Source organism: Schistocerca cancellata, unplaced genomic scaffold (genome assembly GCF_023864275.1).
Source record: "Schistocerca cancellata isolate TAMUIC-IGC-003103 unplaced genomic scaffold, iqSchCanc2.1 HiC_scaffold_1090, whole genome shotgun sequence".
Classification (NCBI taxonomy): domain Eukaryota; kingdom Metazoa; phylum Arthropoda; class Insecta; order Orthoptera; family Acrididae; genus Schistocerca; species Schistocerca cancellata.
In genome coordinates, this window is record NW_026047089.1 from 516,801 (window position 1) to 543,904 (window position 27,104).

General features: G+C 43.4%; 2 protein-coding genes across 2 annotated transcripts in view; one reads left to right on the forward strand and one right to left on the reverse strand.

Moving 5' to 3' along the window:
- Positions 1-18,843, forward strand: part of LOC126154488 (isocitrate dehydrogenase [NAD] subunit beta, mitochondrial-like) — a 47,119-nt gene extending 28,276 nt beyond the window's left edge. The window contains exons 8-9 of the mRNA XM_049916139.1: positions 18,393-18,548; positions 18,632-18,843. Of these exons, the coding sequence (XP_049772096.1) occupies positions 18,393-18,548; positions 18,632-18,706 (231 nt within the window). The 3' untranslated portion in view covers positions 18,707-18,843. The remainder of the gene's footprint in view (positions 1-18,392; positions 18,549-18,631) is intronic.
- A 1,259-nt stretch (positions 18,844-20,102) lies between these two features.
- Positions 20,103-27,104, reverse strand: part of LOC126154490 (phosphoacetylglucosamine mutase-like) — a 62,640-nt gene continuing 55,638 nt past the window's right edge. The window contains exons 6-8 of the mRNA XM_049916143.1: positions 20,972-21,149; positions 20,338-20,453; positions 20,103-20,258 (exon numbers count right to left, since the gene is read on the reverse strand). Of these exons, the coding sequence (XP_049772100.1) occupies positions 20,147-20,258; positions 20,338-20,453; positions 20,972-21,149 (406 nt within the window). The 3' untranslated portion in view covers positions 20,103-20,146. The remainder of the gene's footprint in view (positions 20,259-20,337; positions 20,454-20,971; positions 21,150-27,104) is intronic.

Sequence of the window (27,104 nt, forward strand, 5' to 3'; positions counted from 1 at the left end):
GCTCAGTAGCTATGATAAATTTCAGGCTGAACTGAAGAAAACAATTGGTAACAATCCACTTAGTGGAATAACAATTGAAGAGCAGAGCTGACTGTCGTGGCAAAACAACACATTCCTACATACAGGATGTGCTGGCCCTATGCCACATTGTGAATCTGAATATGAAAGAAGCTGGCAAAATCTCACTTGAGTCACAGAAAATATGTATGACGTTCTTGTTGAATAGCTTGTTACAGCAGAGGAATTCACCAAGAACATTGAGGAAATTCAACAGAAAAAGATTTGAATGAAATAGGTGTGATAGACTCCAAAATGTAATCCCTCATCTCTCTTATACGCTAGGTATAAGAGGGGATGAAGCTCATTGCAGTACCCTCTGACAAGGTTGCTACCAACAAGCTGTAGAAATTCTCAGTAGCAGCAAGCTTAGCTGTCAAATTCAGGAAAACTAAGTGAGGGTTACTATCTATGGAGGTGAGGCTGCCACAGAGGAAAATCCTCCATGGGTATCAGTTACCAAGATACCAGGAAATTTCATTGAGATCACCATTGATGATCAACCATCCCAGCTGCTGACGACTGAATGGCTTCCTGGTCTGTAATGTCAAATGTTTATCTTTGCCAGCTAAAGAAAACTAAATTCGTGTGAAGAAAATGGTTGTGCTGAAAAGTCGTAGATGACAAATGGCTCCAGCTGACAGGAATGTGTATTGAGAGAATTTCTGTTGGTGACAGAACACAACCCATTGAATTGGTTGTTTTTGCAGAATGTAGTCATACTGTTATTCCTGGCTGGGACTTCCTGCACACGACAGTGGAAGACCACACCTCCAGATTGACAATGTTATTCGAATAAATACACATAGCAAGATTGATCTGGATGGTTGTTTGACATTGTCATTTTGTCATCAGCAATGAGAGGAGTACCAGTCATCAGTCTAAATGTTCAGTTAAATTGTGAAGCTTTTGTCAGCTGCGAGAAGATACACAGGGTCACAGAAGAACTCTGCATGCTAGCTACAGTCGTAAGCATTGTAGGTGGTCTAGGACAACTTTAGATCACTAATTGTCAAGAGCAACCACAATGCATCCCTAAACGTGCGTGTGTAAGGGCAGCAGAACTAATCCAGGAAGGGGAGCTTATTCCATGACTGAAGAATCTGGCTCTGCTACTACTGCACTGCAGTTAACACAATTGAAGAACTGTCAATAGGATTTGTCCTGACCAAGTAGCAATGTCAGTGAGTTTTAGCCATTATGTGCCAATTTTCAGACACTTTCAAATCCAGAGAGGAGAAACAACTTATAAGTTGTTGCAGGCTGAACGAAGGGTAATCCAAGAGGGAGTGGAGAAGATGCTGCAAGATAACATCATTAAACCTTCAGAGTGCCCTTGGTCCTCATGAAAGAGGAGGATGGTCCAGGGCATTTGTGTGTAAACTACCACCTACTGAACAAAACCATGAAAAAATATGTCTGCTTACTGCTACGCATTGATGACACTCTAAACTGCTTGAGACGAGCTAAATAATTCTCAACTATACACATGCGGAGAGGCTACTGGCAAATCTCCACAGCTTCTGTTGGCCTGAGTTTAAAAGTCATGCCATTTGAACTATTAATGCTCCAGCCCCTTAGAGTGTATGATGGACAATCTGCTTCAACAACTTCAGTGGGTGATATGTCTTTGCTATCTGAATGATGTTTTTCAGTGACATTTGAAGAAAATGTAAACTGCCTGACACCATGTTGAAGTGTGTTCAAACTGCAAGCATGCCTGAATCTGAAAAAAAGTCTCTTTACCACCAAAGAAATAAGTCTGGAGTCTGTCCTGATCCAGAGAAAATAGACCCAGAGCAAATAAGAGCAGTCACATATTCTCAGACCCGTCAGCACATTCATGATGTAAGTAGGTTTTTTTTTTTTTCCCCCAGCATGTGCTTATACTACCAATGACTCATAAAGGACTAGAAGTACCAGGGCTCATCCCTTACAAGAACTGCTGCAAATGCCAAGTTTTCCTGAAAGAAGAGCAGGAAAATCTTTCCTTGTCCTTAAAGAGGTTCCAACATCATCTTAAAGCCTAGTATAATATAATGAAGATGCTTAGTCAATACTTCACAGTGATGCAAGTGGGTGTGGGGTAGGTGCTCCTCGAGTACAAACCCAGGAAAATGCTGTGAAAGTGATGGTTTATACTTCCAAAGTACTCTCCAAGTCAAAGAGGAAGTACTCTGTAACCAAGAAGAGTGCATTACAGTTGTTTCGGTCATCAAGTTCCAGCTATATATGTGTGGCAAACAGTTTGCTGCTATGACAGACCATCATTGTCTGTGTTGGCTGACTAGCCTGAAGGATCTGTTGGGACAATTGGTAAAAGTGTACAACACTTGCACATGCTTCGTTATACATCACTAACTTGCTTGTCGTGACGCAAATCTAGTGTTACCCACTGTGAGGATTTTGAGTTTTGACCGTGTGTTTGTCTAATGGATGAAGGGTATCAGACAGTAATTTTGTATATATTGCAATTAATAGAAAAACTAAATAGGCTTTACTTTGAGGACAATGAAAGTAGAAAAATTCATACGAATGAAACAATAAATGATTGCTAACCTAATTTGGCATATTAATTTGAAACATTGTTTAAGAAAATTGAACAAGAGTTGATGTGACTTTCATTAAAATTCCCTTTGAATAGCACATTGGATACACATGAATACAGCGCTATCTAAGTTGTGGGTTGCAGTAGTTACCATTAATGCACCAACCAGTAATCATAGAAAGCAAGATAGTGCCCCACTCTTATAATAACGGTTACAATCACTATCATTACATGATTCGGTACTGAGATATTACTGGAAGAAACACTGAACTAAAGTCAGGCTGAAAAGATTTCTGACTTAACTGATATACGCTTTTATATTGCCATTTATAGAAATGCACCAGATTTCTTTAGTAGCAAAAATATACCATTTATCTTTATAATATGAAAGGAATATGGTGGGGACCCATAAACTGATATTATCTCACTAGGCAAACTCTATGATTATTTCAGAAGCAAAGTTCAGTTCAACCAAAATTTTACTCAACACTGAACTCTATTAACCTCAAACAATCATTCATGATTGCACTCAAGGCTAAATTACGTTTCAAATAAGTTTAATTTGTGTCCCCTTTTCATCACCTGTGAAGCAGGTATTTTTAGACAGTAACATTTACACCCTGTGGCACTGAATTTTTTGCACATATAATACACAGAAACAAATCGCTATTTTGTTAGAAACAGGATACTCAGTTTTCTGCACACTTAGGATGGGATCCTGCATCAGTTCACAATTAGGATAAAGTTAGGGTTCAAAACAGTTGTTTATAGCACTCTAATTATTATTGAAAACACTCAAACAAGTTACTGGTCCATGTTATTATACATATCTGGAGTTGGTGGAGCAGTGGCAAAATAGTGGTGGCAAGCTATTTGGCGGCTAACTGTACTCACGGCTCTAGATGTCAAATGCTCTTTAGTTTCTTCTTGGTGACAGATTTTTATCTTATTAGAGCCATTCCTTATTTCCTCTTGGTGGAATTATTTATATAGACCTGGCTTTGTTTTGATATGTGCTATTGTTTAGTATGCTGTTTCCATCTCCCTTTCAGCAACTTTGGTCGCCTTGGGGTTTGACCTCCATTTCCAACATTTCCCGTTCAGTGTGAGCCATTTGGGGATGAACACCCTACCTAGTTTCCATGGTGCAGGCTCCTCTCCCCTCCCTTTTCGCCTTGCACCCTAGCCCTATTCCTGCTAGGTCACCAGCACGGTAGCCCAGTCTGTGTGGTCGGGCTGTTAAGTACCCACTTGGCTGAGCCCCTTGACAACACAGGGATCACACTGCTAGTACCCGAGCTGTTAACACCTCCTGTATGCCAAGGAATCAATGCTCATCACTTTCGGGCATCAGAACTCCCGGCAATGATCGCTGTGCCAGACGGCCCTTGCTGTGGCTGGGTGGTGCCCACGGGGCGGGCCCCTGGTCAGAGTGGGTGGTACTAGGGCTGACGCCTTGCACATGATACGACAAAAGCTACAACATCCTGGCGATTCGCCCCCCCCCCCCCCCCTCCCCTCCCCTCCAAGAGGTCCACAACTCTTTTGTGGATACATGCTTGATGAGCACAGGACCCTGAGCTAGTGCAGCTCTCTTTCCTTTCCAGGCTGCATACCTTCCTTTTCCACATCCTTCCCTATCCCCCCATCCTCCCCCTCCCCACCTTCTCTATGTATGGGAGTATGTTTCATGCCTACATCCGGAGGAGGACACTTGAAACTGTAAAACAGTCTCTCCTCTTCATGTTCTCTGCTGGCAAGTCTCTGTCTTCCCCTTCTCCTTCTCTTTACCCTCTTTTCCGCTGCAGCGTTTGAGACCTCTCTTCTTTCCTTTTCTTTGTTCCTCCCTTTTTCTTTCTTTCTTTCTTTCTTTCCTCCCTGTACGTGTCTGAAGGCCGACCCACGCGTAGCTGCTGATGGGGTAACGCATAATTCCCCACCCCGGGTAGGACACATACGTACCCCACTGGTAACGGCCAGGCCCAGGGAGGGGTGATGACCTGAGCTGGTGCCTTCCGAACGTGCCAATTGTTCCCTCCATCCGTTTCTCGGGAGGTGTGACCTGAGGTGTGAACACTCACCTAAGGCGGGAGTGCCTTCAGCGAGGGCCCCCACAAGGAAGGAGCGCACCATCGGAGACTTCTGCAATGGTTTCCTCTACATCTACAATTTCTGCTCACAAGCAAAAGTTAAATGAGTCTCAGCCACTGACAATTCTTCCATCAGTACCACAGTTCCTTGTTGTTTCTCGGTCTGACGAAGGTCAAGACTTCTCCACAGTCAACCCTTTCATTATTCAGAAAGGTGTCAACAGTCAGAGCCCTCCAGGCACAAAATTTGCTTCGAACTTCACTGCTACACACCTTCCCTGTCCGGGTGAAAGCACACTGCACTTTAAATTCAACACGCGGGGTGGTTTATACACACTCACTCGATGGATTGTCCAACGAGGAAATTCAAAACTACCTGTCTGACCAGGGCATAACAGCTGTTCATCAAGTCATGAAAAGGACTTGGTTCCAACCCGTACTATCTTCTTGACATTTGACAAAGTTCAACTTCCATCGAACTTGAAAGCAGGCTATAAGATAATTTCAGTTCGCCCTGACATCCCCAACCCTACGTGTTGCTATCAGTGTCAGTGGTTTAATCATACCAGCCAGTCGTATTCCAATCCAGCCAAATGCGTTACGTGTGGCAAGGATGCCCATGAGGGTGCTTGTCCACCTCCATCCCCTCGTTGCATCAACTGTATGGGTGACCACACTGCTTCCTCTAGAGATTGCCCCATTTTCAAAGATGAACAGCTTATTCAAGAAATCAGAGTGAAGGAAAAGGTGTCTACATTTGCTGCTCGTAAGTTATTCGCCAGTCGAAAGCCCACTCTGCCTCCAGCAGGTAAATATAGCACTGTCCTTGCATCTCCTCGGCCTACTAAGGAGGCAGGCACGTAGACTTGTGATCTCACCTGTAGTGCATTGGTCATCAGATCGGCCAGCGCAAAGATCGCCCATTCAGCCTCCCCACCATCACCTGCTCACTCTACGTTTCACCCTTCATCGGCTTCTGCAAAATCACGAGCGCCAAAATCACACACTCAGGCTTCAAAAAAAAAAAAAAAAAAAAAAAAAAGCCTACTTGCAAAGATTTTTTTTTTACGTACCCCTACTTCACAACCATCGATTCCTCCCTCATCTCGACGTCCTGTTTCCAAGGAGGTCATAAGAAACCCAGTTCCTCTCCTTCTCCGCTACAGCGCCACCTGGCGGTAACCACCCTTGGCCGTCTTCAGTGTCGCCAAGACGCACTGCTGGCGGCTGATCAACCGGCCGATGGCTGGTGGCAGGAGCTGCCCCTGAACAACCTATGGATGAGGATCTTCTGCCTTTGGCTGAATCCCGTTCCATGCTGTCAGCCGCAGCTCTCAGCAGTCGTAGAGTTGAGAGCAACCGTGGTAAGATTTTTCCCTTTTCTGTCCACCCATGTCCATTATACATTGGACTATCCGCATCATTAGGGCCAGTCGGGATGAATTGTCAATCCTCTTATGATCCTACTCGCCGGTCATCTTCTGTCTTCAGGAAACAAAACAGCGTGCCCACGACCGCTTTGTTTTCCCTCATTTTCAGTCAGTCAGGTTTGTCTTCCCCTCTGTTGAAGGCACTCCAGCACATGGAGGACTCATGATTCTTCTCCATGATACTGTCCATTATCACCCAATCCCCTTAAATAGTTCCTTCCGAGCTGTTGCTGTCCGTCTTACCCTTTCTGGATACACCTTTTCTCTTTGTACCTTATACATTTCATTGTCCACACAGATGGCAAGAGCTGATCTCCTTCATCCTCTTGGTCAGCTCCCGCCCCCCATTTGCTGGTTGGGACTTCAATGCCCACCACCCACTTTGGGGATCTCCGCGTCCTTGTCCGCGAGGCTCCCTATTGAATGCAGTCTTCCACCAAGCGGATCTTGTTTGCCTCAACACTGGGGAGCCTACATTTTTGTCTGCCTCCACGACGAATTTCTGTCATTTAGACCTTTCGGTCAGTACTGTTCAGCTAGCTCAGCACTTTGAGTGGTTCGCTCTTGCAGATACACACTCGAGTGACAGTTTTCTGTGTGTCCTTCGATTGCAGCAACAACTGCCATCTATGCGCCCGAGACGCTGGAAGTTTGACCAAGCCAATTGGACTCTTTTTTCGTCTCTAGCGACATTTGATAACTGTCACATTCCTAGTGTCAATGATCAGGTCACTCATGTTACAGAAGTTATTCTTCAGGCTGCGGAACGTTAAATACCTCGCACCTTCGATTTACCCCGGCACCCACCCTGTTCCTTGTTGGAATGAGGTGTGCTGTGACACACTACATGAGCGACAACATGCTCTTCGCGTTTTCCGCCACCATCCTACTTCGGCCAACTGTATCTGCTATAAGCAGTTACGTGTGCGATGCCGTCGCGTCATCTGTGATAGCAAGAAGGCAAACTGGGATTTCTTTACTAGCTCTTTTAACACCTTCACTCCCTCCTCAGAAGTTTGGAGTCGAATTCAACGGTTATCTGGTGCGCCTAGTTTCTCCCCGATCTCTGGGCTCACTGTTGCGCATGATACATTAGTGGATCCCGTCGCAATTTCTAACTCATTGGGTCAACACTTTGCTGACATTTCGAGCTCTTCAAATTACCTGCCAGCCTTCCTCCCGAAGAAACGTGCAGCGGAAGTACGACCTCTGGCTTTCTCCTCTCCAAATAGCGAAAGCTATAATTCTGTTTTCTTCATACGGGAACTCCAACATGCACCCTCTTCTTCTCGCTATTCTGGCCGAGGACCGGATGGTATCTACATCAAAATGTTGATGCATTTATCGTACTATAGTCTGTGGTATCTCCTTCGCCTTTATAATCAAATTTGGACCGACAGTACTTTTCCCAGAAGATGGCGGGAAGCTATTGTCATTCCTGTTCCGAAACCTGGTGAGGACAAACATCTCCCCTCTAGCTATCGCCCCATTTCTCTCATGAGTGAGTGGTGTGTGTAAGGTTTTGGAGCATATGGTGAATTGCCATTCAGCCTGGTGGCTGGAGTGCCGAAGCCTTTTAACACCTGGTTTCAGAAAGCATCGTTCTGCAGTTGGCCATCTTGTTACTCTCTCCACTTCTATCAGGAAACGCCAAACAGTAGCAATATTTTTTGATCTGGAGAGAGCATACGATACCCGTTGGACAGGCATCCTCTGCACACTGTTCTCTTGGGGCTTTCGTGGTCAGTTGCCCCTTTTTCTTCGCGAATTTATGGCAGAGCGCACATTTAAAGTGCGGGTGAACACTACCCTCTCCCGTACTTCCTCCCAAGGGCTCCGTGCTAAGTGTTGGACTTTTTGCCATCGCCATAAATCCAATTATGGATTGTCTCCTTCCCAATGTCTCGGGGCTCCCTTGTTTGTGGACAATTTTACAATCTACTACAGCTCTCAATGGACCAGCCTTCTTGAACAACTTCTTCAAGGATGTCTCGATCACCTCCACTCTTCCGCTTTTCTCCCAGTAAGACCATTTGTGTCAATTTTTGGCATCAAACGGAGTTTCTTCTGCCTTCCCTACATCTAGGACCTGTAGACCTTCCGTTCACAGACGTTGCTTAATTCCTGGGTCTTATGTTTGACAGAAAACTGTGCTGGTCCTCCCACATTTCCTATCTTTTGGCTCGCTGTCTGCGATCCATCAAACTCCTCTGCTCGGCCATCTATTATTCAGCGACTCGACTCTGCCCACTACCGTGGATTGCATTTAGCGTCTGGTGCTTTTTACACCAGCCCTGTGGAAAGCCTTTATGCCGAGACTGCTGACCCTCCGTGGTCCAATCGGCGAGCTGTCCTCCATGCCTGCTAATCCGGTCCATAGCCTTCTTTTCGACACCACCTTGGATTTAAGGTATGCAGGCCATCCTTCCTTTCTACCACCACCGGGAGTCAGCTTCCGTCAACTGCTACGTTCTGTCTTTCCACTTTCCTAAAACTTTCTTGACAACTGGGGGTACGGCACCACCTTGGCTCTGTCCCCGGACCTGCCTGCTCCGTGACCTTTGTTAGCTTCTCAAGGATGGTACCCCTTCTCTCGTTTATCATCAGACATTTGCTGCTCTATGCGCGCAAGTGAAGGATCGGCTTTTACTGCGGAGCTTTACACTGTTCTCCAGGCTTTCCAGTACATCCGTCACCGTCAGTGGATACAGTATGTTATATGCTTAGATTCTCTCAGCTCTCTCCTCACTCTCCAAGCTCTCTACCCTGTCCACCCTCTGGTCCCCCAGATTCAGGACTGCCTCCAGTTGGGGGGCGTCTCTGTGGCATTCCTCTGGATCCCTGGACACATTGTTATCCATGGAAAAGAGTGGCCGATATAGCGGCCAAGGCTGCAATCTCTTCTTCTGCCTGCTGTTCGCATGGTTCCCTTCGCCAATCTAAAGAGTATTTTATGTCGTCGTGTTGCTCTTTTATGGCACGCACATTGGTCTACACTTCCCAAGAATGAATTGCGGGACGTGATAGCTCTTCCTGTGCTTGGACCTCTTCCTCCCGAACTCATCGCGGGGAGGAGGGAATTTTAACTAGGCTCCGGATACGGTACTGCCTTTTTAGCCATCGGCATCTTTTAAGTGGCAATCCTTCCCCACTTTGTCCCCATTGCTCTCAACTGTGGACGGTGAGACACTTTTTACTTGAGTGCCACTATTTTACTCCGCTGCACACTCGTCTACAGCTGTCGCCTGATATATCTTCCATTTTAGCAGATGACACGCACTCAGCCGATGACGTTCTCGAGTTTATTAGTGTCAGTGAGATGACGTCTGTCATTTATTTGAAGCTCTTTTTGGAGAAAACAACTCCCCCTCCCCCTTCCGTAGTGGTTTTCTAAGCTTTTCTTCAGTTTTTTAGTTTTCCCACTTTTCGAGTTTTGCTTCCATTGCTGCTGATATCCAATTTGGTTTATTTTTTTACCTTTCCCGAAGCCACAGACCAGGCGCTAACGACCATAGCAGTTTTGCGCCCTAAAACCATAACACACACAAAACAAAATAAAAATAACTGCTGGCCGTTCTATGACTCTCTCAGAGTAATAGAATACATGACACTCCTTCTGATCCTACGGCCTTCCCCTCCCTGGTCAACCCTTGGGAAGAGGGTCGAGCTCGCCGGTCTGGGCTTAACCCTTTCCCTCGGTACCTGGTTTGTACCAGGAGAGATGGCGAGAGCAATACAGGTGCCTTTATCCTGGCCTTCGAGGGGATCCCCTCCCGGTGAAGGTAAAGGTGATGTAAAACCTTAGTCCAACACCGATGAGATGCTTTAAATTCTTACAGTTTGGACACGTGTATTCCCGCTGCACCAATGGGCGCCCCCTCCATGACGGGAGTGCTCCCCCGCCAGTGTGCATAAATTGTAGTGTGCAGCATCCTCCACACTGGCCAGCATGCCCGGTGTATGTGAAAGAAAGACAGATTCGAGAGTACAAGACCTTAGATCGACTTACCTACACCGAGGCTTGTCGAAAGTATGACCGGCTCCATCGCGTGCCTGTAACTTCTACTTTTGCTTCAGTTACATCCATTCCCCATGCTACCTCCTCCTCTGCACAGCCCCGCCCCATTTGACCTTTCCTCAATCTCCCACTCCCCCACCACATCAGTACCCATAATACCCACCCCTTCGGGTGCTGCTACTCCTCCCCTACCGCAGAAGTGCTCCCCTTCTTTGGGAGCCACCGCTACTGGAGCTCCCTCCCAGAGCTCCCCTTCTCAGCACTCCCCTGAAAGGCGATCTGCAGCTCCACATGGGCTGCACGCGCACTCCGCGGCTGGTGGGCACCAAGATGGCCAGGCGTAATTCTGTGCCCGACCTCGCTGCAGTCTGCCCTTCACTTCCTTCACAAGAGAAGAAGCAGAAACACAAGAACAAGGGCAAGGTCCCTCCAGTACCTCCCTGAGGTGCTGACTTCCCCTCCTCCAGCCAATGAACCAACAGAGTCTAACTCCTCGTATATGGACATTACCCCCATCTTCATTGGTGATGGATGGCGACTCAGCGGCTTGACTGGCTTCGGTCCATTTGCTTCCCATTTGGACTCCAGCTTGAGAATCCTCCAGTGGAATTGTAATGGCTATTTGCATCACCTCCCAGAATTGCAGCCCCCTTCTTTCCTCCTACTTTGCTGCTTGCATTGCTCTCCAGGAGACCCATTTTGTCAATTTTTACTCGCCCACCATTCGTGGGTTCCACGCTTTCTGTCGGAACTAAATTGGCCTCTTGCAGGCTTCTGGTGGTGTTTGCACCTTGGTCTGCAAGGACATTGTTAGTAAATGGGTTGCCCTCCATACTACTCTGGAAGCAGTTGCTGTCAGGGTCCATCTGGCCACTCTAATCACAATCTGTAGTCTCTATATCCTGCCTGACAGGCAACCCCGCATCCCTTGCCCTAACCACCCTTCAACAACTCCCTTCTTGCTTCTAGGGGACTTTAATGCCCACAACCCTCTTTGGGGTAGTCACAGACTACTGCCCTGGGCAGGACAGTTGAAGCTGTTCTGGCAGGGCTTGATCTCTGTCTCGTAAACACTGTCACTCCCACACACTTTAGTGTGGCACGCGGAACTTTCTCTGCCATTGACCTTTCCATTTGCAGTCCTGGCCTTTTTCCCTCCATTCAGTGGGTGTACATGATGACTCGTGGCAGTGATCATTACCCAATTGTTTTGACCTTCCTTCAGTATATCTCGCTCCATCACCCTCCCAGGTGGGCCTTCTCTAAAGCTGATTGGGATGCCTTCTCCTCTGCTACCATCTTCCTATACTACCGCACAGTAGTATTGATCAGTCGACACAGACTTTGACTGCCGCCATTGTTGCCGCAGCTGTTTCAGCCATTCCTTCTTCCTCTGGTTCCCCCATCGGAAGACGGTCCCTTGGTGGACTCCAGAAATTGCTGTGGCCATAAAAGACCGCTTCAAGTGGCACCATTCTACTGCTCTCCTTCTGGTCTTTAAACGATTTTGCGCCCGGGCCCATTAGCAAATCAAATTTCAGAAACAGAGTTGCTGGGAATGATTTGTGGCTGACATAGGACCGCACACTCCCTCTTCACAGGTTCAGATGAAACTTGGCCATCATCGTCCTACCGGCGTTGCAGGAATTTCTGTGCATGGTGTTGTCCTTACCTGTCCGAACTTTGTCACAGAGCATTTCGCTCAACACTTTGCCCAAGCCTCTGCATCGACTCAGTATCCATGAGCGCTCCGAATGACTGCCTTTGTCATTCGTTTCTCGCTGCTTGGAGCCATATAATACCCAACTTTGCGAGTGGGAATCCGCCAGCGCCCTCACCCTCTGTCCCATCGTGGCTCCTGGACCAGATCAGATACATAATCAAATGCTCCAACACTTAGCGGTGGCTGGCCACCGTCGTACACTGACCCTTCTCAACCACCTGTGGAGCGAGGGGGTATTTCCTACCGAATGGCAGGAAAGCATTGTTATTCCTGTGTTGAAGCCTGGGAAGCCACCTCTTCAGTTGGATAGCTACCATCCAATTAGCCTTACCAACTCTCTCTGCGAGCTCCTTGAATGCCTGGTGAGTCAGCTGCTGGTTTGGATTCTTGAATCCCGTAACCATTTGTCATCGACTCAAGGTGGTTTTCGCTGTGGCCGATCTACAGTGGATAACAGTCCACCTGGAGTCTGCTATCCGGTCGGCTTTTGCCCATTGACAACACCTCATTGCAGTTTTCTTTAACCTGCATAAAGCATAAGACAGCACCTGGCGCCACCACGCTTCACGACTGGGGCCTTTGTGGCGCTCTACCCGATTTTATCTGTAACTTTCTTTCCTGTCACTCTTTCTGTGTCAAAGTTGGTTCCTCTTACAGCACTTCCCATTGGCAAGAAAATGGGGTTCCACAGGGTTCCATGCTGAGCGTCCCTCTCTTTCTCGTCGCCACTAATGGACTGGTGGCAGCTGCTGGGCAGACAGTCCCCCCCCCCCCCCCCCCCCCCCCCCCCCACCTCTTTGTATGCTGGTGGACACCCATCGTTTTTTTAATCTGGTCTTTGATGCGCTGTTGACATGGCTCCCTCATCTTCGCCAGCTGAAGAGCACATGTTGGTTACATCTCAGTGTTCTTGGATGTCTGTGCAGTACCACCTGGGGTGCAGACCGCTCTATTCTCCTGCGATTGCAAAAAGTGCTGGTCCAGTCTTGTTTAGACTATGGGCACCCTGTCTATGGTTCTGCATCACCTTCGACATTGCAGATACTAGATCCCATCCACCATTGTGGGTTCCGACTTGTGACTGGTGCCTTCCGGACTAACCCTGTGATTAGCCTTCTCACGTAGGCGGGGATTCCACCGCTGCGAGTTTTCTGCCGACAACAGCTGATATCTTATGCGCTCTGAATTCGCTGCACACTGAAGCACCCTAATTATGGTCTCCTTTATACAGACATGGAAATCAAACGTCCTGCAGCGGCGGCCCCGATGTGGGTTTACCATGGCTGCCCGCATTTGGTCACTCTTTTCTGAGCTCCAGCACTTCCCTTTACCACCTCTTTTCTCCGCTGACGCACGTACCCCTCCGTGGTGCGTCTCTCGGCCACAGCTGTGTCTTGATCTCTCCATCAATTTAAAGGATTCTGTCCCTCTGGAGGTCCATCGCCACCAATTCTACTGTCTCCGCAGTTCATTCCAGGGTTCCGAAGTGATTTGTACTGATGGCTCCATGGTTGCTGGTCACACTGCTTATGCTTACACCTATGTGAGACACACAGAACTTCGTTCCTTGCCAGATGGCTGTAGTGTTTTTACTGCAGAATTGGTAGCCATGTTGCACGCACTGGACCATGTCCGTTTCTGCTCAGGACTGTCCTTCATTATCTGTAGTGAGCAGTTTGCATGCTATCGTCCAGTGCTGTCCTCGCCACCCGTTGGTCATAGCTATCCAGGACTCCCTTTCTCTCCTTGATCAATGTGGATGCTCAGTGGTTTTCATTTGGACCCCAGGCCATGTTGGGATCCTTGGCAATGAACTTGCCGATCGACTGGGTAAATTGGCTACTAATGGGCCATGTCTTGCTAATGGCATTCCAGAAATAGACATTCACTCGGCATTACATTGTCAGGTTTTGTGACTTTGAAATGCAGAATGGCACTCTCTTTCTTCGCCGAACAAGCTCAGGGCGATAAAGGATTCTACAGCTATGTGGCGGTCCTCCTTACGGCCTTCCATAAAGCCTCTGTCGTCCTTTGCCGGCTTCACATCGGCCATACTTGGCTGACTGATGGTTATCTCCTCTATCGTGAAGACCCCCTCTCTGTCGTTGTGGGTCAATATTGACTGTGGTTCACCTCTTACTGGGCTTCCCGACTTAGCCGCCCTGCGGCGGACTTTTAGCTTTCCTGACTTTCCCCTGGCGTTAGCTGATCTAGTTTTACAATGTCTTCGTCATGAGGGTTTTTATCGCTTTATTTAAGGGTGGGACCTTCAACCTTATCAGTGGGTGGAGGCGGCAATCTTGCTCTCCCCTTCACCCCTATTGGACTGGCTTCGACTGGGCTTCGTGGTTGACCCCTACCCTGTGCCTTCCCACTCCTTTCATTCTCTCCTCTCTTCTTCTGCCTTCTTCCTTCCTTCTCTGTCAATAATTTGTAATTTTATGGCCATTGTAGTTCCCTCTTATAGTGTGAGGTTTTATCTGTTTTAGTCATTCGAAGGTCAGAGGGACTGGTGACCGCGTGGTTTGGTCCCTTCTCCAATCCAACCAACCTTCGATGTCTACATCTACATACATACTCCGCAATACCATATGGTGTGTGGCGGAGGTACCTCGTACCACAACTAGCGTATTCTCTCCCTGTTCCAATCCCAAACAGAACGAGGGAAAAAATGACTGCCTATATGCCTCTGTACGAACCCTAATCTCTCTTATCTTAGTGGTCTTTCCGTGAAATATAAGTTGGCGGCAGTAAAATTTTACTGCAGTCAGCCTCAAATGCTGGTTCTCTAAATTTCCTAGTAGCGATTCACGAAAAGAACGCCTCCTTTCCTCCAGAGGCTCCCACCCGAGTTCCTGAAGCATTTCTGTAACACTCGCGTGATGATCATACCTACCAGTAACAAATCTAGCAGCCCGCCTCTGAATTGCTTATATATCTTCCCTCAATCTGACCTGATAGGGATCCCAAATGCTCGAGCAGTACTCAAGAATAGGTCGTATTAGTGTTTTATAAGCGGTCTCCTTTACAGATGAACCACATCATCCCAAATTCTACCAATGAACTGAAGACAACTATCAGTCTTCCCCACAACTGCCATTACATGCTTGTCCCACTTCATATCGCTCTGCAATGTTACACCCAAATATTTAATCGACATGACTGTCAAGCACTACACTACTAATGGAGTATTCTTTACACCAGTCACAAATCATGTCCAAGTCATCTTGTATCCTCCTACAGTCACTCAACGACAACACCTTCCCGTACACCACAGCATCACCAGCAAACAGCCGCACATTGCTATCCACCCTATCCAAAAGATCAATTATGTAGATAGAAAACAACAGCGGACCTACCACACTTCCCTGGGGCACTCCAGATGATACCCCTGCCTCCGATGAACACTCACCATCGAGGACAGCGTACTGGGTTCTATTACTTAAGAAGTCTTCGAGCCACTCACATATTTGGGAACCAATCCCATATGCTTGTACCTTAGTCTGCAATGGGGCACCGAGTCAAACACTTTCCAGAAGTCAAGGAATATGGCATCCGTGTGATACCCTTCATCCATGGGTTCGCACGTGTACCGTACAAGGGCTAGACACTGACTGCGTACTGTTCACACCAAGGAGCAGCCCAGATCGACCACCAAAACCACCTTTTACATTGCGCCAAGCCACTTCTGTTGCGGAGGGGCTTCCCTTATCTTTTACATTTCACAATACATGTTCCCTAAGCATGAACCAACTTCCAATATACAAATTTTTCTTTGTGAACATACATATATTATAAAATTTCATTATTTTACACATTGTGAACTTTAAATTTCCTGTCACACATCAATGACCTCAACTAACAAAGTACAAACACTTCATAATAACAGATACATAGTTACGTAGTCCAAATCTACTTCTAATCGATGTAGGTGTTACAAGTGGCTCTGAGGCTTCAGGAATTCAGCATCAGAATGGTATATGGAAGCAGACACAGACACACACACAAGGACACTGACTACCTTTCAAGGAATCCATTCGAGAAATACAGCAGCGTACATGAAATCCCAGCTCACTGCATTAAATGACATTGCTGCTGAACAGAGAGAAGATCCAGCAATGCTGAAAATCATTGAAGTCTTTCAGTAAGAATGAGGAAATGACCAAAGGAGATTCCGATAAATATACAGAACATTGTTTAGAAGAACAGACGGATGGAAATGATTGCTAAATATTGCAGCTCATCTACAACCAGCTGCCGTGAACTTATTTCATGGTGCTCAAACATGTGGCCACCTGGGACTCTGGCCAGGTTTATACTGGTCATTAGCCACTGTAAGGAATGCAAGCAATGGATTTATATGTCACATTTACCTCTGGGGTACCAATTCTGCCTACAGCAGCACCATTTCATTTAATTGTAATCGACTTCTTGGTCACATTTCTGAAGTTAACAAACAGAAATCGGTGGATAATAGCCTCAGCTAACTACTTCGCATTGTACTGTCACCAAAGTTGTGCTGACTTCCAAAGCTCTGGCAATTGCAATGTTTCTTGTAGAGGACATCACTTCGAAGCACAGAGAACCTCGTAGGAGGATATCTGGTTGTAGGAAAGAATAGTGTGAGGTAATTTCATGTTGCAACATTACCTACAGGATAAAAAGTGTATACCATCCACAGATGAATGGTCTCACAGAATGCTTCCATGCTTCTCTCCATGTCAGTTGATTTTGAACGGAGAGATTGGGTTAGCAGTGTCGAAGTGAGCAGGAGGAGAAAGGAGGGAAGGATGGGAAAAGGTAGAAGACTGCTGCAAAGAAGGCAAACTTCTCGATATAATATTGGGTTGTTTTGAAAATCAGCCTTATGCAAGCACAATTTGTTTATTTTTGTATTTATCCAGACATGTTTCGACACGTGTCCTTCTGTGGCTCAGATTTGTAAAGTATAATATGAAATTTATAATAATTTAACTGTTGTAGGCCTAATAATTGCTATATGTGCAATTTGCTTTGCTTTGTTTTGTTTAGATGCTCACCTTAAAATTAAATCGCTAAATGAGCTGCATTATTTTACACTTTTTTGTCATTTTTTGACGGCATGTTGTCTGCAAACTAGCCATGAAGAAAATTAATGCATATTTATCAAGAACTGTTTCATGGGTAGAGGATATGTGCGTTTATGTACTTACGTATTTTCGTCCTGTTGCATGTCTGGTGGGTGTCTATCGGTGGCTATTCAGTGTACTGTTCCCACACAGTTTTTCACAGAATTTGTGCTCATTAGTTCACTTCACATGCAGTTAAACAAAATGTTGCGAAGCATGATATGAGCAGACACTTCTGACACCATTCTCTGAGAGAGATGTTATGTTGTTGTTGCTGCTGCTCAGTTGTTCATCATTGTTCTTGTGTTTGTAGAGAGCTGGAAAAAGGGTGGGGAGGGAACCGAGAAAACAAAAGGTTTTTCCTTTTTTAGGCTGTTATGTTTTATGTGGGGAGGTGCCTTTGTATAGTCCATTGAGTGTTCCAAACAGTGTTTTGTTGCATAGTTTTGTGTTTTCATTCAGGGCTCTCTTTCCTTGTATTATTGCATGTTATAGTTCTCTCTTGTGAGTTTTTGATAGAGACTTGCTTCCTCTGAGGGTCTTAAGATCAGTCTCCATGTTATTTGGGTGGTTGTTTTCTTGTATTAGATGATCTGAAAAAGTGGAGTGTGTGTACTATCACTTCTTAGTGATCTAAGGTGAACTAAAAGTTAACTGATAAATTCTCCAAAGCAGGAATCTGTCTCCTGGCGTGTTCTAAGTGCTTAGATTTTTCTGTACTGTGTTATTTGTGTGGAATGATATTTGTTGCCCTTGTTTCTTCTGTATATTTCCCTCCCCCCCCCCCCCCCCCCCCCCCCCCCATGGACGTTTTTGTTACTGTATGTTAGTATGTGCATGCTGTCCTCTTTGTAGGGTGTTTGTCTGTAATTTGTGTTCTTGGTTATCTGTTGTTGCTGATGATTTGTTTGTGGTTAAGTTTATCATTTGTGTGTTGTACCCATTATCTTTGGCAATTCGGTATATCGTGTTTAGTTGAGTTCTGTTGAGCCTATGTAGCATACTTGAGTTATTGTGCTTAGGGTTGGTTGGAGTTGATGTACTTGTGGCTGTAGGTTTCCTGAAAATTCCAAACTTGTTTGTTGACGTCTAAGAAATTAAGTTTCATTTCCTTTTCTGTCTCAATGGTGAATTTTATTTTTGGATGAACTGTGTAATTGATGAAACAGACACCCGAATAAAACAATCAAGCAATTGATGTCATCCACATATCGGTACCAGTATAAAATCTTCTGTTTGTTTGGCTGTAGAAAGAAATGTAACTTACCTCATTAAAAATTATCTTTAGACTAAAATTCATTAATATTGTTTTCCAACGTGATTGCCTTCAGGGTAGACCAGATATTGGATCCCAGTAACTGTGAATGTTAAGTAAAGAACCAGAGATGTAATATTTGTTGTTATTTTGAATTTTCCAGGGTGCAAGGCACACTTTTTCTGAAGCAGTGGGCAAAAATGTTGCAAATCCCACAGCAATGTTGTTATGTGCAGCGAAGATGTTGAGTCATGTTAATCTTCATACTTACAGTGAAATGATACGTAATGCAGTTAACCATGTACTCCAAGATGGCAAGGTATTACTGTAATAGTTTATTAGAATTAAATACATCAATGAAATAAATGTGATATAGTAACATTTCCTTGTTCCTAATTTCAGGTAAAAACAAAGGATATTGGTGGCCAGTCAACAACAAATGAATTCACTTATGCTGTGATTGCAAACTTAGGCTGAGTTGTGTGTGTATATAATTATTTATTTGAAACTGTACCTGCTACCTGCATGTAAATTAGGGGTCAAAGTTGTCTGTCCCCATGCTTTTGTAAATGTTAGTTTCTGATTAAAAACTGAAAATGTAAACTACAGTAGAACTCAGATTTTACATTTTTCATGATTCTACGCCATAAATTTGTAGCCTCCTGTGAAAAACCAATAAGATAAATGCTAAAAATTTCCCGATTTTACACTCCTTGCTATTGACAATGGGAGTAAACAAGTAACACAAGTGGTGCCAGAGTTAAGGAAATATTTTAGGCCGTTTTGGAGAGGGGAAATGCTGGCATAATCAACAATTGGTGTTGCAATCAGGATAAAACTACCGCCAGGTAACAGAAAAACAGAGTTGACACACGAGCTGGTATGTGGTGAAGGAGCCCAGCCACTGTCTTTTCTTGTGTCACTTAAACTCAGTCTCACCTTTGTGCATGTATTTCCTATGTAATGTATTCAGCAACAATATTAATAAAGACCAAGTCTCGAAGAATATGCTCGCTCGTAATAGAGGAAATGTAGTCCATTTCTAGCTAGTGAACTCACCCAATAGCCAGTGCTACCAACACACAAAATGAGCTCTTTCCCTGGATGTGCAGGTAGGGATAAAAGCATTTCTGAAGTGTTGGAAATATATTTTTCATGCAGATGATGTGCTATGAGAGAGATGTCAGACAGAAATAGAACAAGGGTTTTGCAATAGCACATTTTAAAGACTTTCCTGTTCAAATTTGACATACAGTTTTTGATCCATGAAGGAGAACTGTAGCATCTGAGCTTGCTTTCAAACTTACAGTGACAGAAATTCAATGAGCCAACTTCTAATAAGGTTGTGGTGTGAATTCAACAGTGACAAAGTTTGCCATTAAGCAGATGTCCACATTTATGCTTTAACCACTTAGCTGCCGTGATGTTTTTGCTTTTTTTCTGGAGAGCAAAAAGGATGAATTGTTGGTAAATAGCCCTATTACCTTTTACCCAGACACCAGTTTCAATTTTTTGCTGTTCCTGTATGTGTCTTAACTTCCTCATTTACTCCTCCCTCTCTCTTTAGTGTGTAACTTCGTAACCATGGGACTGATAACCTCCCCTCAATCAATCAATTTTTGCTGTAACAGCATGTAATGAAATGCATTACCAAAAATTATTGCTTAAACATTGTACTGTACATTTAATTTCTTTCACTTAAATTTTATACAAATTATTGGAGAGGATTGAGAATTTTAATCATTTCCTCAATTTTGTGTTTTTTAAACCTGGACCACATGAAAATGTAAAATAGGTGTTTGACTGCATAACATTTTTAATGTTACTCACACTTAACACTGATCTTTCACATCAGGAAAAGGAAGCTACACAATTGGTATTCAGAATTTTATTCCACAATATTCTGATTCATCACATTCAAACTGTGAACTCTGAAACAGCTTCAGCCACTTTTTGAGCCAGTTCATCACAATGTTCTCTAGTATCAGCCTCGGCATAAACACGGACAACATCCTCTGTGCCAGAAGGCCTGCAAGTAATTCACAAAAACACTGAAAATCTGAAACAGTATGGACTCCCAAAATTAACAACTATTAAATTATACTCACCGAATGAAAGCCCTTCCACTGGGGTACTGAGATACAAGCTGATCCACTTTGTCTTGAAGACCCAAAGGTGATACACATTTCCGCTCAGCATCAGCAGTCTTGATTAAATTACGATCCTATGATAACACCAAATACAATGTAACCTTGCCTCAAAAGAGTGTAGATAGTGTGTTACTTGTTGAAAAACTAGCATGACAAATCAATCCTTAACTCAAAAGTTGCTGTAGTAGGTGAAGGGGGACCAAAATTTGAACTGATGTTAAACATAGGCCAACTTCTGTGTTCAGAAAATTGTATTTTCAAACGTTGAGAACTGACTTGACATCATGTTATTGCTAAAGGTGCTTTTTACATATCTGTCTCAGTGGAAATGTCAAAAATTATCACAGTTGTCGTTTGTACTGCTGCAATTCATGATTTAGTATTTCTTTGGGTAAATTTTTTACTGTAACTTTTAGACTGCAGAGGGATGTAAGTTTTACTTGAGTAACTATAAATGGCATTCACTACCAAATGCTTAGAAGGGTGATATGTCCTTCCCACAGTTATATCTTCTCCTTGGCTGTTTGCTTTACTAATCCACTCACATGAAGTTTAAATCATTAATGGACAACAGGTAATAAATATTTCTCACCTTGACAGTGACCTTGAGTAGCTTGTTAGGCAAATCTGTATAGGCTGCAGCCCAGTCCATAACAGACCATCCACGTGCACTTAGCACAGCCTCTACTAGCAGGAGGTCAGATAGTGCATCTCCAGTTGCTTGATTGATTAGTTTCATGGTTGCAAGCAGTTGCTGTGCAGCATCATTACTAAAACATGAAAGCAAAAACATGGAATCAAAAGCTATTTAACAGTGCTGTGAATGTTTTGATGTCCTTTCAGTAACTTCATGTAAAGTCCACATACTATATTGTTTTGTCTGAAAATAGTTCCATTGCCCGTTATCTCAACTGAGTGTACATTATTTATGTGACAATCTAGTATCATTTAAAACCATAGTTGCATCAATAATCTCAGAATTTTAGTAGTGTGATATTTGGAATGTTACAAGCAATGAAAGTTGAAGACTACATTTTATCCATATTTATTTGACTTAAATGAACTCAAAATATTTTATGGAAACTGTTTTTCTTAATAAAGTAAATTTGTTGTAAAATTGTATTGTAATTTCAATGCAAGATCAGTTCTAACTTCACTGCATTGTCCTGTTGTAATCCCTGGAAGCTCAAAAGTTGCACAATGAACATGTTACTACCTCTGACACTACTTACGAGATGAAAGGAGTGTATAGTTAATACACAAAGCTGTACAGATATATGGTCGGATCCTGATAAAATTCCAAATGTTAAGAAATGTAAAATCTTGCCGTTACAATATAATGAATCACAATTGGGAACAGTCAACTCACACAAATTCCTGGGTGTACCATTTTTATACTGGAATGATAAAAAATGGCATAAAGCAAATTACGTTTCTTACTTGAAACAACATAAGCACTCTTTAGTCAGGACATATTTCCCGACTTGCTTCACTCTTCAGAGGACAGACTTAGCCATCTACTGATGAAAACAGTATCTAGTTAAATCTGTATTCTGAAGCAATGAGAGCATTCTCCGAAATTCGTGTAGTAAGCTCATCATTTTATCAACTGTAGACTGAAAATGAAATCCATTCTAAGTGCCACAAATGAAAAAATATCGTTTAATCAAAATGTGGGCTATGTGCCTAACACTACTCAGTTAAATCTGGGCTACCTGATATTCACTGTGGAAGTGGTTCGAATAATTGCCACAAGAATGCATCTGAGTCATGTGCCAGAGGCCCAGAACTGCCACATTAGCCATTGCTGTTAGTTTGAGTTTATGATTCCATGGTGTAGGAAATGTTTGTTTATTAATAAAATGTTTGTTTAGTGCAGTGTAGTGCTGTTATGGAAATGTTAAAGAAAAGCTGTGAAGGAACTGTTGTCAACTCAAGAAAAAACTGTGAGTTAAAGGGGAATCCAACCAGAACATTATGCTACTTGAAAAACATCAACCTGCTGAGAAGTGTGAAGTCCCCTTAGACCGTGTCAGAGTTTTATGTAATGTTCATCACAGAAGACCGTTTTTGGCAACAGTGATGAAAAGGGAAATTTCTCAGACTTCACCAAGGCAGCAAAAGACTAAATCTGAAAATTTCAAAGTTTTCTCGGATGAAAGAAATACTACTTTTGGTGAATCAGCACCATGAGAACAGAAAAATGTGGTCAAGAAAGGAGTTAAAAGGTAAATAACAAAAGACTTGGAAACTGGGAAGGAGATTGAACAATAAGAAAAAAGATGATTTGGAAAAGTGGTTGTTATAGTGACAGGCAATGTCTACAGACTGGTTTCGGAGTTAGAAATGATTGGTACTAACTATTATTTCGACACTGATCTGTGGACTGTGTCTTGTGACAAGTGTTTTTATTGGGTGCAGCTTCAATAAAGTGTGTCTACTGTCACCTTAAAAGAATGTTTTGTTCTGATTTGCTCATCAAGCTGCTTCATAGTTGTATTATTAAGATAATTTTTAAGATCTCATAACCTGAGATAAACAGAAATCTTTACATTTGTACTTACCATGTAAGACAGACAGATTCGAGCTGCGGAAGCATGATTTCAGAGTTGTTTACCTGAGAAATGTTATGTCATATCTAATAATGAATAAATATAGTATGGAAGTTTTGGCAGAATGTAAACAAATTGAGAGTGAAAGTAAGAAAGTAACAACACCAAATAAATATGCAGGTAGGTGTGTGTGTGTGGAGGGGGGGGAGATGATTGGTGATTTACCATAACAGTCTACCTGAAATAACATATTGCCAAATGCATTCTTTGGTAATCATTACTGAATATCCTACTTTTAAGGAATATAGATCTATTCCTGTGATCTCTGTTACTTTGTAAGTCAAAATAAAAAATTTTACAGCAGCAGCCACTATTTCATTTATGGTATTTCAACAATTTAGTTTTGTTTCCCATGAACCATGGACCTTGCCGTTGGTGGGGAGGCTTGCGTGCCTCAGCGATACAAATGGCCGTACCGAAGGTGCAACCACAACTGAGAGGTATCTGTTGATAGGCCAGACAAACGTGTGGTTCCTGAAGAGGGGCAGCAGCCTTTTCAGTAGTTTCAGGGACAACAGTCTGGATGATTGACTGACCTGGCCTTGCAACATTAACCAAAACGGCCTTGCTGTGCTGGTACTGCGAACGGCTGAAAGCAAGGAGAAACTACGGCCGTAATGTTTCCCGAGGGCATGCAGCTTTACTGTATGGATAAATGATGATGGCGTCCTCTTGGGTAAAATATTCCGGAGGTAAAATAGTCCCCCATTCGGATCTCCGGGTGGGGACTACTCAAGAGGACGTCGTTATCAGAAAAAAGAAAACTGGCATTCTACGGATCGGAGCATGGAACGTCAGATCCCTTAACCGGGCAGGTAGATTAGAAAATTTAAAAAGGGAAATGGATAGGTTAAAGTTAGATATAGTGGAAATTAGTGAAGTTCAGTGGCAGGAGGAACAAGACTTTTGGTCAGGTGAATACAGGGTTATAAATACAAAATCAAATAGGGGTAATGCAGGAGTAGGATTAATAATGAATAAAAAAATAGGTTTGCGGGTAAGCTACTACAAACAGCATAGTGAACGCATTATTGTGGCCAAGAAAGACACGAAGCCCACGCCTACTACAGTAGTAGAAGTTTATAAACTAGCTCTGCAGATGATGAAGAAATTGAAGAAATGTATGATGAGATAAAAGAAATTATTCAGGTAGTGAAGGGAGACGAAAATTTAATAGTCATGGGTGACTGGAATTCAAGAGTAGGAAAAGCGAGAGAAGGAAACTTAGTAGGTGAATATGGATTTGGGCTAAGAAATGAAAGAGGAAGTCGCCTGGTAGAATTTTGCACAGAGCATAACTTAATCATACCTAACACTTGGTTCAAGAATCATGAAAGAAGGTTATATACATGGAAGAATCCTGGAGATACTAGAAGGTATCAGATAGATTATATAATGGTAAGACAGAGATTTAGGAACCAGGTTTTAAATTGTGAGACATTTCCAGGGGCAGATGTGGACTTTGACCACAATCTATTGGTTATGAACTGTAGATTAAAACTGAAGAAACTGCAAAAAGGTGGGAATTTAAGGAGATGGGACCTGGATAAACTGAAAGAACCAGAGGTTGTACAGAGTTTCAGGGACAGCATAAGAGAACAATTGACAGGAAAGGGGGAAAGAAGTACAGTAGAAGAAGAATGGGTAGCTCTGAGGGATTAAGTAGTGAAGGCAGCAGAGGATCAAGTAGGTAAAAAGACGAGGGCTAGTAGAACTCCTTGGGTAACAGAAGAAATATTGAATTTAATTGATGAAAGGAGAAAATATAAAAATGCAGTAAATGAAGCAGGCAAAAAGGAATACAGACATCTCAAAAATGAGATAGACAGGAAGTGCAAAATGGCTAAGCAGGCATGGCTAGAGGACAAATGTAAGGATGTAGAGGCTTATCTCACTAGGGGTAAGATAGATACGGCCTACAGGAAAATTAAAGAGACCTTTGGAGAAAAGAGAACCACTTGTATGAACATCAAGAGCTCAGATGGAAACCCAGTTCTAAGCAAAGAAGGGAAAGCAGAAAGGTGGAAGGAGTATATAGAGGGTCTATACAAGGGCGACGTACTTGAGGACAATATTCTGCAAATGGAAGAGAATGTAGGTGAAGACGAAATGGGAGATACAATACTGCGTGAAGAGTTTGACAGAGCACTGAAAGACCTGAGTCGAAACAAGGCCCCGGGAGTAGACAACATTCCATTAGAACTACTGACGACCTTGGGAGAACCAGTCCTGACAAAACTCTACCATCTGGTGAGCAAGATGTATGAGATAGGCGAAATACCCTCAAACTTCAAGAAGAATATAATAATTCCAATCCCAAAGAAAGCAGGTGTGGACAGATGTGAAAATTACCGAACAATCAGTTCAGTAAGTCACAGCTGCAAAATACTAATGCGAATTCTTTACAGACAAATGGAAAAACTGGTGGAAGCCGACCTTGGGGCAGATCAGTTTGGATTCCATAGAAATGTTGGAACACATGAGGCAATACTGACCTTATGACTTATCTTAGAAGAAAGATTAAGGAAAGGCAAACCTACATTTCTAGCATTTGTAGACTTAGAGAAAGCTTTTGACAATGTTGACTGGAATACTCTCTTTCAAATTCTAAAGGTGGCAGGGGTAAAATACAGGGAGCGAAAGGCTATTTTCAATTTGTACAGAAACCAGATGGCAGTTATAAGAGTCGAGGGGCATGAAAGGGAAGCAGTGATTGGGAAGGGAGTGAGACAGGGTTGTAGCCTCTCCCCGATGTTATTCAATCAGTATATTGAGCAAGCAGTAAAGGAAACAAAAGAAAAATTCGGAGTAGGTATTAAAATCCATGAAGAAGAAATAAAAACTTTGAGGTTCGCCGATGACACTGTAATTCTATCAGAGACAGCAAAGGACTTGGAAGAGCAGTTGAACGGAATGGTCAGTGTCTTGAAAGGAGGATATAAGATGAACATCAACAAAAGCAAAACGAGGATAATGGAATGTGGTCGAATTAAGTTGGGTGATGCTGAGGGAATTAGATTAGGAAATAAGACACTTAAAGTAGTAAAGGAGTTTTGCTATTTGGGGAGCAAAATAACTGATGATGGTCGAAGTAGAGAAGATATAAAATGTAGACTGGCAATGGCAAGGAAAGCGTTTCTGAAACTTTGTCAACATCGACTATAGATTTAAGTGCCAGGAAGTCGTTTCTGAAAGTATTTGTATGGAGTGTAGCCATGTATGGAAGTGAAACATGAACGATAAATAGTTTGGACAAGAAGAAAATAGAAGCTTTCGAAATGTGGTGCTACAGAAGAATGCTGAAGATCAGATGGGTAGATCACATAACTAATGATGAAGTATTGAATAGAATTGGGGAGGAGTATGTGGCGCAACTTGACAAAAAGAAGGGACCGGTTAGAAGGACATGGTCTGAGGCATCAAGGGATCACAAATTTAGCATTGGAGGGCAGCGTGGAGGGTAAAAATTGTAGAGGGAGACCAAGAGATGAATACACTAAGCAGATTCAGAAGGATGTGGGTTGCAGTAAGAACTGGGAGATGAATCTTGCACAGGATAGGGTAGCATGGAGAGCTGCATCAAACCAGTCTCAGGACTGAAGACAACAACAACAACAGTTTTGTTTTCTCACAGAACAATATTTGTCACTATTTCTGCTTATTTCTAACAGGGTTTTTAATAAATTATCTTCCTTCAGCTATAAGTTGCAATACAAATTTAGGAACTTCCAGTGGAGGGAAGCAGCCAAAATCTGTTGTTGCTATGATTATTCCCTTCTGTTCTAGAGTACTGTGAACAGTTTACTTTTATGCAGAAACTTATGTGGAGTTGCATAGGTCCATTGTTTCTATCACTGTAAGGAGGAGAAACTTAAAAAGTTATTGATGAGACTACACAATGAAATGTATGTTGTTGTACTGCATTTACAAAATCATATTATTGAAAACTTAGGCATTCTGCTGAGGTATACCAGCTTTGGTCCCTCATCACTACTGCACAACACTTATTAATCCTCGAGCAGAACACGAGAGGGCTCACAGCATATTTGTACACATGTGAAGAGTAGCTTTGTTTTTGTTACAAAGATAAACATGTAGGAACAAAATCTTAGT